General features: G+C 40.0%; 1 protein-coding gene across 1 annotated transcript in view; it reads left to right on the plus strand.

Annotated features, from left to right (window-relative positions):
- Positions 1-14,453, plus strand: part of DNAI7 (dynein axonemal intermediate chain 7) — a 42,046-nt gene that overhangs the window by 8,914 nt on the left and 18,679 nt on the right. Inside the window, 5 exon segments of the mRNA XM_043506275.1 lie at positions 163-199; positions 202-263; positions 2,361-2,445; positions 2,448-2,497; positions 5,954-6,100. Of these exon segments, the coding sequence (XP_043362210.1) occupies positions 163-199; positions 202-263; positions 2,361-2,445; positions 2,448-2,497; positions 5,954-6,100 (381 nt within the window).

The raw sequence follows: 14,453 nt of genomic DNA on the forward strand, positions 1-14,453 counted from the left end.
ATAAAAATTCAAGATATTATATTATCAATATTTGGATTATTTTAATATTAATAATCTGTCCATTAAAATACCTAATAAAATTGGGTTTCTTTACTATAAAATAATTATAAAAACTAAAATTAAACTGAATAGTAATTCCTGTACCTGATCATATACTAACAGGATCAAGAACGGAGAGGGACTGAACTTGCAGAACTCCATCATTAGAAGAGAACTTGTTAAGTGCAAGGCAATGGAAAGCAGATTATAGAGCACATGCTAAGGTAAACTTGCTTTCCAAAATATCCACATAGTATTATAGAGGTTTGACAAAGAAGAGACTTTTAAAATAATCTTGTGCTTCTCTCTTCTATTACAAGATCATTCTTTATTTTCTAGTGCTTTATTCATTCTAGTTTTAAATGAAAAACACTACATTAATCAAAAAACTTCTAAGGAGTTGACCAGTGAGTAATATCTGCTCAGGTGAGTCAGGGATGACAGAAATCAGGATTTTGAGGTATATTGGCATAATTATAGGCAGGGAACAGCATAACACCTGAGTTATGTACTACTGCCAGATAAAACTACATTAAAATTCAGTTTAGGCTGAGAGTATATATCAGTAATTTAAGGTAAATTACATTACAAAGATGTTGCAAATATCCCTCAGATTCTATAACCAGGAAATTCAGAGTTAATGTTTCAGTTTAAGTCTAATGTGTTAAGGGATGGAAATACGAAGTTAAAGAATCCAAACAGTTCCATCCTATAGGACATCATGCAATGCCAGATGATTATTGTCACGTTGTTTGCATATGTATGTTCCAATTAGGTTAAAGTGAATTTTCAAGATGCATTAGATTTTTCCTTCCCCCTCCCATCCCTTTCTGCCGCCACTATAGGATAGAGTTAAGGTTGTTGTGTGTGCTAACTGTGCATTTTTGTGTCTTGCCATCTTTGGGGTTGTTGTTTTTTCTTTAACAAAATGGCTTTTTTACTGAAGGCAACCTGCTACTTTAGTACCTCTAAGAACAATAGCGTTACCAGTCATTTTGAAAGAGGTGCAATTCTTTGTGGAATTCTCCTAGATTATTCTTCAGCCTGTGCTGAAGGAAGTAACTTTCAATTATGAAAAATGATAATAAAATGTGACAATTAATCTTTAAAAATCATTCAAATGTCACGTATGCCCACAGTTTGTTAGTTTTTAACTTTATAGGAAGTGTGAAGAGTTTGCTTTATTCTGTTATGAAGCATATTCAGACCAAAGAAAAATCTAATGCTAAATGCTAAATTTCTGAAAGGTCCCATTTTTAATTAATTTTAACTTGTAAACAAATTAATGGATTTACTTGTAAATTCTCAGAAAATTCATTCAATGCTCAAAGAAAAAGTGTTTTAATTTTGGAGAGGATATGCTCTCTTTGTTATACATAATAAAAAGTTGAATTCCTGCTTTAAGAGCAAAATTTAGCTCAAGCATATCTACAGAGCCAGAGCTGGCTCCTCTGTAATACCTGGCTCTATTTAGTGTTCTCAATCCTCACACTTTATGATCGATCACATTTATTCAAAATTGTAAAAATAATGGAATTATTTGTGATTGGATGCTGTTGTTAATATTAACACTTATTAAATTTACAGATGGATTTCAAAAGTGCTCAGGATTGGCTATTTTTGCTCCCTCTAAAGTCAGCGGGAATTTGACTGTTGACTTCTGTAGGAGTACAGTTGTGCCAATGCTTAGTGCTTTTAAAAACTCCATTTTAAGTCCTTAAGGTACTTAACAAATATTGTGTGTTGTGAGGATTAATTAGATAATGAGACAGGTTTATTATGATCCTTATTTTACAGATGCGGAAACTGAGATAGAGATGTTGAGGTCACAGAGTGAACCAAGACTGAAGGTCACACAACGAGTGATGGATGAAACCGGGTTTAGGACTCAAGCTCTATCTACACTTGGGATTGGTGGTGTCATTGCCAGCTCAAGGAGACATACTTGCACTAGCTGTTGTTGAGCTAATGTGCTGAAAATAGTAGTGTAGCTGCAGTATCATGGCCAGAATATTGGGCTAGCTGCCCAAGTGTGTAACCATGTGGTCAGAACGGGTTTGTATTCAGGGTGACTAGCTTCTCCTGCTGCTACTGCAGATATGCTACAACTTTTGTGCACTAGCTCTATGAGAACGAGCACAAGTATCCCTCTTTCAGCTACAATTGTAGACATATCCTCAGTTGTGTGTTTATCACTAGACCACACACGTGTCTCTCTCAAATCCTTTACTCTTGTATGGTAATTATGAAGTTTTGAGGTGTTTGTACCTAAAACTTTTGGATTTACTTTTCTTTTTCCTTTTAAAAAAAAATCTCTTTAGTGGGAGCATTACATACAATGTGATGGGAGTCCTGACCCAGCTGTGCCCCAAGAAATTAATACTTTCATGAGCTTGTGGCAAGAAAATAAAATGAGGATATTGAGTTTGTGATCGAGAAAGGAAACCAAGTGCTAAATGTAAGTGTTAAAATGATATTCTTAAGGTTCTTGGTTTCAGAGTGGTAGCCGTGTTAGTCTGTATCAGGAAAAAGAACGAGGAGTACTTGTGGCACCTTAGAGACTAACAAATTTATTGTTATTTATTTATTTATGCTCAAATAAATTTGTTAGTCTCTAAGGTGCCACAAGTACTCCTCGTTCTTTTTAAGGTTCTTGGTTACCAATAGCTTACAAACTGCAAAATGATAGTGTATGCCCCTTCATTTGGTTGTTTGCCTATAATTGGTTATCACCAAAATCATCAGCAATTTTTGTGTGTTGGTCTTCCTCTGATATGCTGTCTTTACTTTCCTTCATTATACATTATTTACTAGGAAACAAGGAACATAAGACCATTGGTTCAATAACTCTAGCATCCTGCCTTTCAGGAGTTCATATATATATAATGCTTGTAGAGATGGATCCAATAAAAATTCTGGATCCATACACCCTGCCAGATTGACGAAAGTTTCATCGAGCTCCAGATCTGAACATTGCTGCTCATGCCATATGTAGAAGCTTCAATGGAAAGGAGCCTCCGTTCCTAGCATTCATCTAGTCAATCTAGTATTGTTTTACAAGGTATTAGCAATTCAAATTCCTTCTTAACCTTTGGAACAAACTGCTTACACTCAGAAGCATGTGATCATCTAGACCTTCATTATATCCACTCACAGTATTTGACTTTAGGGCTTGTCTATATTACCCCCTGGATCGATAAATCGATCCAATGGGTAATATAGACAAGCCCTCTAGTCTAGATGCGATAAATCAACCGCCGAGCACTCTCCCGTTGACTCCGGTACTCCACTGGAGCGAGAGGCGCCGGCGGAGCCGACGGGGGAGTGTCAGCAGTTGACTCACCACAGTGAAGGCACCTCAGTGAGTAGATCTAAGTACGTCAACTTCAGCTACGTTATTCATGTAGCTGAAGTTGTGTAACTTAGATCGATTTCCCCCCCCCCCACCCCGCAGTGTATACCAGTGTGGTCAGATTGAGCTAGTATAGGACTATATGCCATACCAGAAGTTCTCTGATGGCCCCTTCATTTTCTAGAGAGTTTAAGCTTTCATTTAAAAAATTACAAATTTTCTAGCCCTATGGGTAGCAAAGAAAACCGTCCAGAAAGTGGAGCCAATATGGTGTTATCATACTGCATATACAGATTGACTTCCTGAAATGATTGTTCTAAAAGAAGCAAGAACTTCTGTATTTATATCAATGACCAGTTCATGCTGAAGACATGATGACGCTGTGAATGCTAACATTTCACCATTTACTGCTGATCATTTTAGCAAGATCATTCAGCTACTTTGGTATTATGAATGTAGTTTGAAATGGGTGGACTTGAGCTCACCACTTTTTACTTTTATTTTGATGCCTGGACTCCCAACTTCCTTCAGCAATGCATCTTTTAGCTAGCCTGTTGCATTTCAGGATTGGTTTCTGAAGCACTGATACTAGAAGTTTGAATATACAGCAATAGAAAGTGTGGTCTGCAGGCTCTACTGCAGTTACTGACATCTTCGGGTAATCTTAAATTACTGTGGTTATGTGTTAAATAGATTTATTAATATTTCCCCAAGTAGTGACAATTCGTAGAAAGATTGAATAACTGATTGACACAGATGATCATAATAGTACAAACAATGGGATCTAGATGCTTTTCTCCCTGTGTGCATGTAATTTCCGTTGACATTAATGGGTGTAATTTACAGATAGGGAGAGAAGAATATGAAAGATCATATAAAATAGATTTAAATTAGTTTACAGTAAACATCACACTAACAAATAGAGTGTTAATGGATGACTTTGCTAATACAGCAATATCTAATAAACATTTGACATTTAATCTCGGGCAAGCATTGTAGACATCAGGATGGATGAGTGTTACTTTGTTAGATGTACCAAATATCATCATCTTATTGCACGCAACTTTGTGATTGGAGCATTTATCCAAATCTCCAATTTTGGTTTATCCTGGAGATTAAAATTTTGTTGACAAATTTGTTCCTGTTACATTTTTGAAATTCAAATTTGAGATTATTATTAGCAGAAGAGAACTTTCTCCAGAATCAAGGCTATAAGAATAGCTTTCCATTAAAATCCTGATTTTGACCAACCTCCTCCCCACACCACAGACTGTCAAAACCCGGTATGCTTGAAATTTCTCATGTGTGTTCTTCTGTGAGAGGAGAATTTTTCTTTTGAATAGTCTAGAGGGGAAATGGATAAATCATTCTTGAGATATGACAGTTTAAATTAGGGAGGATTCAGATTATAATGGACATCTGTAGGTGCACATTATAGTTAAGGTGACAAATAGATTTGTTATCAGCAAATGGCAGTAAATAAAACACATTCAGTCCACAAGAACAAGGAAAATTCATCTGAAGAAGCCTTATAACTGTCAATGTTCTTCTGATGGCTGGAGTTCAATGGCATCATACTCTCACACATTCAAAACTTTCACTTACAAAAATAGCATAATTTACAAAATCAGCACCAACATCACTAATACAAAATCTGTTATTGGCATGATGAGATCTCTGATGTGAAAACAGGGAACTTGGAGTATATCCCAGTATTCTATTTCCAGGAAACTAAGCAAATACATTTTACTTTGAGTCTCCTCTGGCCTGAGGTGTAAGAGTTTTGGTTCAGGTTCAAAACACAGATCTCCAAAATAGAATTATAGAACTTCCAGAGAAAGATATTGCTTAAATTCATGGCTAGTCACTCCAGTAGACTTAATCAATTAGTGGAGTTGTCCTGCCAGGATCCACACACAAAAATTAAGTCTGGAATTGCTGAGACTCAGACCAGGAACTTTGTTGTCTGTAGACAGCACTGCTTTATGAGCCAACAGGAAGCCTCTTATTAGCACTTGTTTCCGATCTACTGGTTGTCCCTGTTATAGCTGTGACACGTTAGAAAATAATAAAATATTTTTTTATGAAAACCTGGAACAACAGACCAAATAAACAGAAATATAACTCTGTCCTAAAGCAGAGTTTCTGTGCTCTGAAATTTTTCTTGCTCAAATCAGTCCTGCACTGAATGTGGAGGGATCTGTGAAAAAAATAGTATGTGATGACATAATTAAGACTGTATCATCATATGTATGTACAAAGGGGCTAAATTAAGGTTGCACAAGCAGCCTTAATCTGGCATTTCCTAATTTTGAAACCTTAATAATGTTGTTTTCACACAGTTTTTAGATGTATAATAGAGAGAGAATTCCTGTAACCAATATTTGTATATATGCAAAAGAAGCAAGTTAGGCTCATATTTAACAGAGAACAGGATACCTTATATATGATATCTGAAACCAGAAGAAAAGAAATCATTCTCCCACCCTACACCCCCAAAAAGGAAATTAAACTGCTATGATTTGATCGTAAAACTAATGTGAAAAGTTTAATGTCTTTTAGATAATTGAGAAGTTTTATTTTCTGTTATTGGACACACCGCCAAATGAGCTAATGGAAAAGGTCATCATTCAATACCAGGAATCAATTCTGGAATTGCAGAGTCTTCTTCATCAGAAATACAATGAAGCAACAGAACACCTACTTAAAGTAAGTAAACTTTGTATTTTAGTTGTTAGTCTTCAAATGTTGTTCATGAACTATCAAGGGCATTGGGAAAGTAACAGTTTTGTACATTAGGTTAATTTGCAAAAGTGACTTTTTTTATACTATGATACAGACTATTGTGTAAACTTCCACAGCTCAAACATAATCATGTACTGGACTGATGTTTCTGAGGACCTCTCCTTCACAGTGTCTGAGGGTTAGAATTTTTAAATTAACCTAAGGAAGTTCAATTCAGTGGGAACTGGGTATTTCAGTGTGATTTGACATTAAGGGAATTAAGAGGTCTTTGAAAATCCTGGCCTTAACTGTCACCATGATTTAAATTAGCAGTAACCATTGATTACACAAAAATGTAGTGATTAATGCTAAATATTAAGTTTTTAAAAGAATCTTTGGCAGATAAACTTTTACACAAGTTTGTGTGACAGACTTTTTAAATGAGATTTTTATCTGAATTGAAGAATATACATATAGGAAAAACACTATATATTAAATGGTGATCTACTTTGCATGCTAATTTAAACAGTTGATTCTGTAGTGGATTATGTATGTTTAGCAAGAGGATGGTGGTAGGAAAACAAATGTAGAGAGGAGAAAGAGAATAAGAAAAAGTGGAAGGAAGTGGTTGTATGTTTGCAATAATTGTTAGGTAAATAGGAAATTGACTATTTAATAGGCTATGATCTGGAATCAAGCCTCATGAGTTCAGTCTTAAGATATCAAATGTGTTGATATTGAACCAATTTTATTTAATTCTCTTTCTATGGCTGTGACTCAAAGTTCTTTTAAACCATTCGGAGTAACTTAGACATATGCAACCTTATCCAAAACCCTATGTAAAGTAAGTAAATGTAAATCTTTTTGGCCCTTCAGGTAGACAATGTCAACAAGTTTTGTATTCTTCTTAATACAAAAAAAGGACTGTGAAATGGGCACATATTATCCAACAATACTCTCATTCTGCTCACATTGACTAGTGTTTTACTTCATGAGTAGTTCCGTGGAGGTCACTGCGTAAGGGACTATTCAGCTTAAGTAAGGGTGGGACTATTAGGCCCTACATTTGGTAATGCCTCATTGGGTGAATTTTTGCTGATGTGAGAACTTAGTTAAAATTGAAAACTTACAGGAGTACAAAATGCAAAGCTACCTTTGTGTTACTGAAATCTATGATGTTAACTTATGTCTTAACAAATAAATGCAATGTGACCCAGCTGTAATTGCTGTAGTGGTATTCTTTTTTCTGTTATGTGTTTTTTGCTTTATTAAATTGAAAGTTTTTATTAAACTTTAAAAGTTTTTCAGAAGGCCAATTCTCCTGAAGTAAAGATAATTTAAGACACAGGACTTTGGACTCTGTTATATGGCAAACTAGATTCTACTTTTATTCTTTCAGTCAGATAGCAAGAAATCAAATGAGTAAATCAGTAATTTAGCACAGTATGTAAAATCCAATTTAATACATTGCATTGGAGAAAATCAACCCGACTACATTTACTGAGGACATCATGCATTACATTCATGAAGCAACATTAACGAGTTAACTGTGACTCAGTGATAGTCTGGTTTAACTATTCAAGTACTGAAATAAACAGATTTAACCTAGTAAAGGTTTAATTTTGAGCAAGGAAAACACACTACTTAAAATTACTGATACTAGAACGAGTGAATAATTCACAATGAATACTTTTATTTGACTAATTTTACCTTTTTTATTTTTTTTGTTTTGTGCATTGTCAACAAACATAACTAATCAACACAGGGTGAACTGTAATTTTTATAATCAGCTATGCAATTAGAAATTCCCTTTGAGTTAATATGAAGTATTCAATCTAAAATTTCATTTTCAAAAGTATCGTCGCTAGTCATATTCATTTCACCACTGAAATATTTCAGGAAAGAGACCACAAAAATGTTGTAGGCTTGCTCAAATCAAATTTGCTTTCAGATTCAAAGAAATATTTTTTCCATTATTGCTCAGCTCTGCTAACAAATTAGATTAATGATAAGCAATCGCTTATTTACCATAGTTAGTTTTACATCTATCAATCTGGCATAGGAACTGCAGATTATTTAGTCATCTATTAGTTTCAGTGTCAGGGTTCAGAAGTTCAAGATCAGCTATGGAACCTAGGTATTCTTCTTCAAGTGATTGCTTAGATTGATTCCAATTAGGTGTGCTCAGTCATTTGAAAGTTTTTCCCGTAGCAGCACCCATTGGGTCAGCTGTGGACCCCCCCGGAGTGGCGCCTCCATGGCACTCAAGATATGACCTGCCGACCCAGCGCCTCCTCAGTTCTTTCTTACCACCAGTGACAGTCATTGGAACTGTGGTGATTTGCTTAGCAAGCTCTCCTCGTTTTCCCTAGCCTTTCAGTTTAGTGTAGTTCAGAGTTATTCCTAGTCTAGTTAAGTTTAGTTTAAATGGTTTTCTGTTGTTACAGCAGATAGCTGTTGGGAGTGGAGGGTTTCCCATTCACGCTGACAGCATTCCACCTTGAGACTTGAGGTATGCCTAAGTCCCAAGGGTTCAACCCTGCAAGTCCTGCATCAAGCCCATGCCAACGGGCGACCCCACAATGCTTGCTTAAAGTGTGTGGGGGAAGCACAGCAAGCGGACAAGTTCAGGATTTGTAAAGAGTTTCACCCCAGAACAAAAAAGGAGCGGGACTTTCACCTCAAGCAGCTTCTTCTGGAGGTGGCACATAGACTGCAACCCAGATTGGTGCAGCAAGACGTGGCACCAAGCTCATCGATGTGCAGTGCCCCGGCAGCAGTGGTAGAAGCGGCACCACAGAAGGACTTTGGAAGAGACTTGTGGCACCACCACTCCCTGGCACCAAAACTGATGAGATCGACCTGGCACCGGTCCCATTCCCTGGCGCCGAAGCAGCACCAGAAGCAGGGGAGGAGTGGATCTCTGACTCCGAGACCCACCCCTTCGGAGCCGGCCAATAGAGCACGTCAAATGGAAGAGCACCCTGTGCCAAAAACTTTGGAGCTGGCACCGTCGACTTTGGCCCCACAAGGGGGACCATCGAATCCGGTGCCGTTGGACTCCCTGAGCCAGGTCATTGAGGAGGTGGAACTACCATCCACCCCGGACATGTTTGAGGCCACAAGGGACCTCATCGCCATGATGGCGCCATGGTCTCCGGTCCTTCGAACCAAGCCTCCGGTGCCACAACATGTGGCACAGTCTCGAGGCAAACCGGCAATGCTTTGTGTCTCAAGGTCTGCAGGGATGGGGCAAAGATAATTCTGGTGGCACCGGAGTGGCCTCGACAACAATGGTACACCATGCTGCTGGAACTATGGGTGGACACCCCGATCATGTTGCCTTTCCTCCCCGACCTGATCACTCAGGACCATAGTCACCTTCATCACCCCGACCTGTAGTTCCTCCACCTCATGGCCTGGAAGCTTTGGCTAAACTCCATGGAGCTTCTGTGCTCGGAACAGGTAAGGGAGGTCCTACTCAGCAGCAGGAAGCCCTCCACTAGAGCCACATATCTGGCAAAGTGGAAAAGATTTACTTGTTGGTGTGACCAGCATTAGACACCCCCTCTTCAGGCACCTGTGCCTCTCATCTTAGAGTACCTTCTGCACCTGAAACAGTAAGGCCTGGCAGTGTCATCCATAAAGGTACCTCGCTGCTATCTCAGCTTTCCACCTGGGAGTGTCTGGATGCTACATCTTTGACAACCCTATGGTTGGTCAGTTCCTCAAGGGTCTGGAATGGCTTCATCCCCAGATTAGACAGCCTGTTCCCGCGTGAGACCTTAACCTGGTTCTCTCCAGGCTAATGGGGCCCCCATTTGAACCACTGGCGACTTGCTCCCTTCTCTATCTGTCGTGGAAGGTAGCCTTTCTGGTCACCATTACATCAGCAAGGAGGGTGTCTGAGTTAAAGGCCCTTACCCCTGACCCACCCTATACGGTTTTCCACAGGGATATGGTGCAACTCCGTCGTCACCCAGCCTTTCTTCCTAAAGTTGTGTCACACTTCCACGCTAGTCAAGACATTTTCCTGGGTGTTTTTTTTATCCTAAGCCTCATGCCAGTAACTGTGAGCAGAGGCTGCACTCCCTGGATGTTCAGCGGGCACTAGCCTTCCACATCGAGCACACTAAGCCGTTCAGGAAGTTGAACCAGTTGTTTCTAGCAGTGGCAGACCGGATGAAAGGACTCCGGGTCTCATCTCAAAGGATGTCTTTCTGGATCAGGTCATGCATCTGCACGTGCTATGAGTTGGCCAAAATACCAGCCCCGGCTCTTACAGCACACTCCACAAGGGCTCAGGCCTCATCAGTGGTGTTCCTGGCCCAGATCCTGATACAAGAAATCTGCAGAGGAGCAACTTGGTTCTCGGTGCACAGGTTCACCTCTCATTACACCATCATCCAGCATGCCACAGATGATGCAGCTTTTGTCAGAGCGGCGCTCCAATCAGCAATTCCATAACTCCGACCCCACCTCCTAGTAAGGCTTGGGAGTCACCTAATTGGAATCGATATGAGCAATCACTCGAAGAAGAAAAACGGTTACTCACTTTCTTGTAACTGTTCTTTGAGATGTGTTGCTCCTGTTCATTCCAAACCACCCACCTTCCCCTCTGTTGGAGTAACTGGCAAGAAGGAACTGAGGAGGCTCTGGGTCAGCAGGGTCATATATTGAGCGCCATGGAGGTGGCACTTCAGGGGGTTCCACAGCCGACTTGACAGCTGCTGCTAGGGGAAAAACTTTCTGACAACTGTGTATGTGACATGGACACACCTCCCACAAAATAAACTCCTGTTTGCCTTGCTGATCTAAGTAGTTCCATTGACTTCAATGTGACTACTCATCTGAGAAAAAGATTTCACTTTCAAGATTTTGTTACTTTGTATCATCAAGATCCAGTTCAGCTTTCCCTTGATCTGGTCACTGGTACTGGCAGGGATTGATAGGCATCACCCAAAGATGTCTGGATTCTCTAGTTCAAATAGCTTTTTCTGATGCTACAGGGTATTTCTGTCTCACACTGAACTATTGAGAAAGGAATTTTTAGTGAACACAGTTGAAGTTATATTAAGCCTTGCCTTTTTAAGTTTGCCTAACACGTATGCCAAACTATTTTCCACATTCAGCTATCATTTGTGTAAGGTGAACTCTCACCACAATTCTCTGAAATCAATTAAACACATTAAAATCTATCAAATACATTGAGGCTAATATTAATAATTATTCATTACATTAATAAGTAGGCATTAAACTCAATGTTGAATTCATGGTCTTCAGTTTCCACATCTTCTCTGGGACTCATCTTTATAGCCATTCTAGTAGTTCCTTTAATGATGTCAGGGGAAAAATTATATTCTTCATAGCTATTTTTCTGCTTACATTTCTGTCTCTGTCCATTGTGCTGGAATAAGGGTGAAGACTGTGGCTGTTCTCCCCACTCCATTTTCAGTTTGACATGGACATCAATGGTCTCTGCAGCAGAAGTATAGTATGCAAGTGCTAGGACTTCCATACTTTTTGAGTATGGCTTAGTAGACCAGAATCCATTCGCTGTGTGTGTTAGCCTAAACAAATAATGCTTCATATCATCCCTTAAGTTGTAAAGTAAACTCAAAAGCTCCTCTTAAAATCTTTTATCATTAGGATTATGTCTGTTCTGAGCAAGATGCATTTGTCTCAGCTGCTCATAGAAGGTTTTGCTTCTGACACGCTCTCATTTTATCCCCTATAATATTTGTTGCCCTGGTAAGCTCCTCTTCCAGCCTCATTACCTTTCACTTATATATTTTGCTAATGGTTAACTGGAGATGAAGCTGTTTCTGAACTGATATTAATTAATAACCTGAAGAAGAGCTCCGTGTAAGCTCGAAAGCTTGTCTCTGTCGTCAACAGAAGTTGGTCTTTGTCTCTCTACTATCCTGAGACCAACACGGCTACAACACTACAAACGACAATGTTATATATATTTTGAGCTTGGTTTCCTTTCATAGTGGTTCTGAGCATCTCTAGTGATTTTATTTACTCGTTGACCAAGTCTGTCTGTGTAATGAGCTGTGTATTCTTAATCTGCAACACCTCTAGCTGCTTGACTTAACTTTCTACAGTTTCTCAAAAAGAAAAGGAGTACTTGTGGCACCTTAGAGACTAACAAATTTATTAGAGCATAAGCTTTCGTGAGCTACAGCTCACTTCATCGGATGCATTTGGTGGAAAAAACAGAGGAGAGATTTATATACACACACACACACAGAGAACATGAAACAATGGGTTTATCATACACACTGTAAGGAGAGGTTTCAGAGTAGCAGCCGTGTTAGTCTGTATTCGCAAAAAGAAAAGGAGTACTTGTGGCACCTTAGAGACTAACAAATTTATTAGAGCATAAGCTTTCGTGAGCTACGATGAAGTGAGCTGTAGCTCACGAAAGCTTATGCTCTAATAAATTTGTTAGTCTCTAAGGTACCACAAGGTTGATGGTGGGATGGAAATTGTTGAAATCATGGTGGAATTCCTCAAGAGCTTCTTTTCCATGGGTCCAGATGATGAAGATGTCATCAATGTAGCGCAAGTAGAGTAGGGGCATTAGGGGACGAGAGCTGAGGAAGCGTTGTTCTAAGTCAGCCATAAAAATGTTGGCATACTGTGGGGCCATGCGGGTACCCATCGCAGTGCCGCTGAAAACTGGATACTCTCATAAAGAACCAACCTTCCACACAAACTTCCTCGTGGCTGGACTTTACAAAAACTAGACAAGCCATTTACAAAACACACTTTGCTTCTCTACAAAAGAAAAAGGACACTAAGCTATCTAAACTACTATATGCCACAAGGGGCCACAACAATGGTTCCCGTAACCCACCCAGCAATATTGTTAATCTATCCAACTATACTCTTAGCCCAGCAGAAGAATCTGTCCTATCTTGGGGCCTCTCCTTTTGCCCCTCCACCCCCACGAACATGATACAGTTCTGTGGTGACCTAGAATCCTATTTTCGACGTCTCAGACTCAAGGAATATTTCCAACACACCTCTGACCAACATATTAACCCACAGAGACCTTCCTCCCAACACTACAAAAAGAAGGATTCTGGGTGGACTCCTCCTGAAGGTCGAAACAGCAGCCTGGATTTCTACATAGACTGCTTCCGCCGACGTGCACGAGCTGAAATTGTGGAAAAGCAGCATCGCTTACCCCATAACCTCAGTCATGCAGAACACAGTGCCATCCACAGCCTCAGAAACAACTCTGACATCATAATCAAAAAGGCTGACAAAGGAGGTGCTGTCGTCATCATGAATAGGTCGGAGTATGGACAAGAGGCTACTAGGCAGCTCTCCAACACCACTTTCTACAAGCCATTACCCTCTGATCCCACTGAGAGTTACCAAAAGAAACTACAGCATTTGCTCAAGAAACTCCCTGAAAAAGCACAAGAACAAATCCGCACAGACACACCCCTGGAGCCCCGACCTGGGGTATTCTATCTGCTACCCAAGATCCATAAACCTGGAAATCCTGGACGCCCCATCATCTCAGGCATTGGCACCCTGACAGCAGGATTGTCTGGCTATGTAGACTCCCTCCTCACGCCCTTCGTTACCGGCACTCCCAGCTATCTTCGAGACACCACTGACTTCCTGAGGAAACTACAGTCCATTGGTGATCTTCCTAAAAACACCATCCTAGCCATGATGGATGTAGAAGCCCTCTACACCAACATTCCACACAAAGATGGACTACAAGCCGTCAGGAACAGTATCCCCGATACTGTCACGGCTAACCTGGTGGCAGAACTTTGTGACTTTGTCCTGACCCATAACTATTTCACATTTGGTGACAATGTATACCTTCAAATCAGCGGCACTGCGATGGGTACCCGCATGGCCCCACAGTATGCCAACATTTTTATGGCTGACTTAGAACAACGCTTCCTCAGCTCTCGTCCCCTAATGCCCCTACTCTACTTGCGCTACATTGATGACATCTTCATCATCTGGACCCATTGAAAAGAAGCTCTTGAGGAATTCCACCATGATTTCAACAATTTCCATCCCACCATCAACCTCAGCCTGGACCAGTCCACACAAGAGATCCACTTCCTGGACACTACGGTGCTAATAAGCGATGGTCACATAAACACCACCCTATATCGGAAACCTACTGACCGCTATTCCTACCTACATGCCTCTAGCTTTCATCCAGATCATACCACTCGATCCATTGTCTACAGCCAAGCGCTACGATATAACCGCATTTGCTCCAACCCCTCAGACAGAGACAAACACCTACAAGATCTCTATCATGCATTCCTACAACTACAATACCCACCTG

Source organism: Dermochelys coriacea, chromosome 1 (assembly GCF_009764565.3).
Source record: "Dermochelys coriacea isolate rDerCor1 chromosome 1, rDerCor1.pri.v4, whole genome shotgun sequence".
NCBI lineage: Eukaryota > Metazoa > Chordata > Testudines > Dermochelyidae > Dermochelys > Dermochelys coriacea.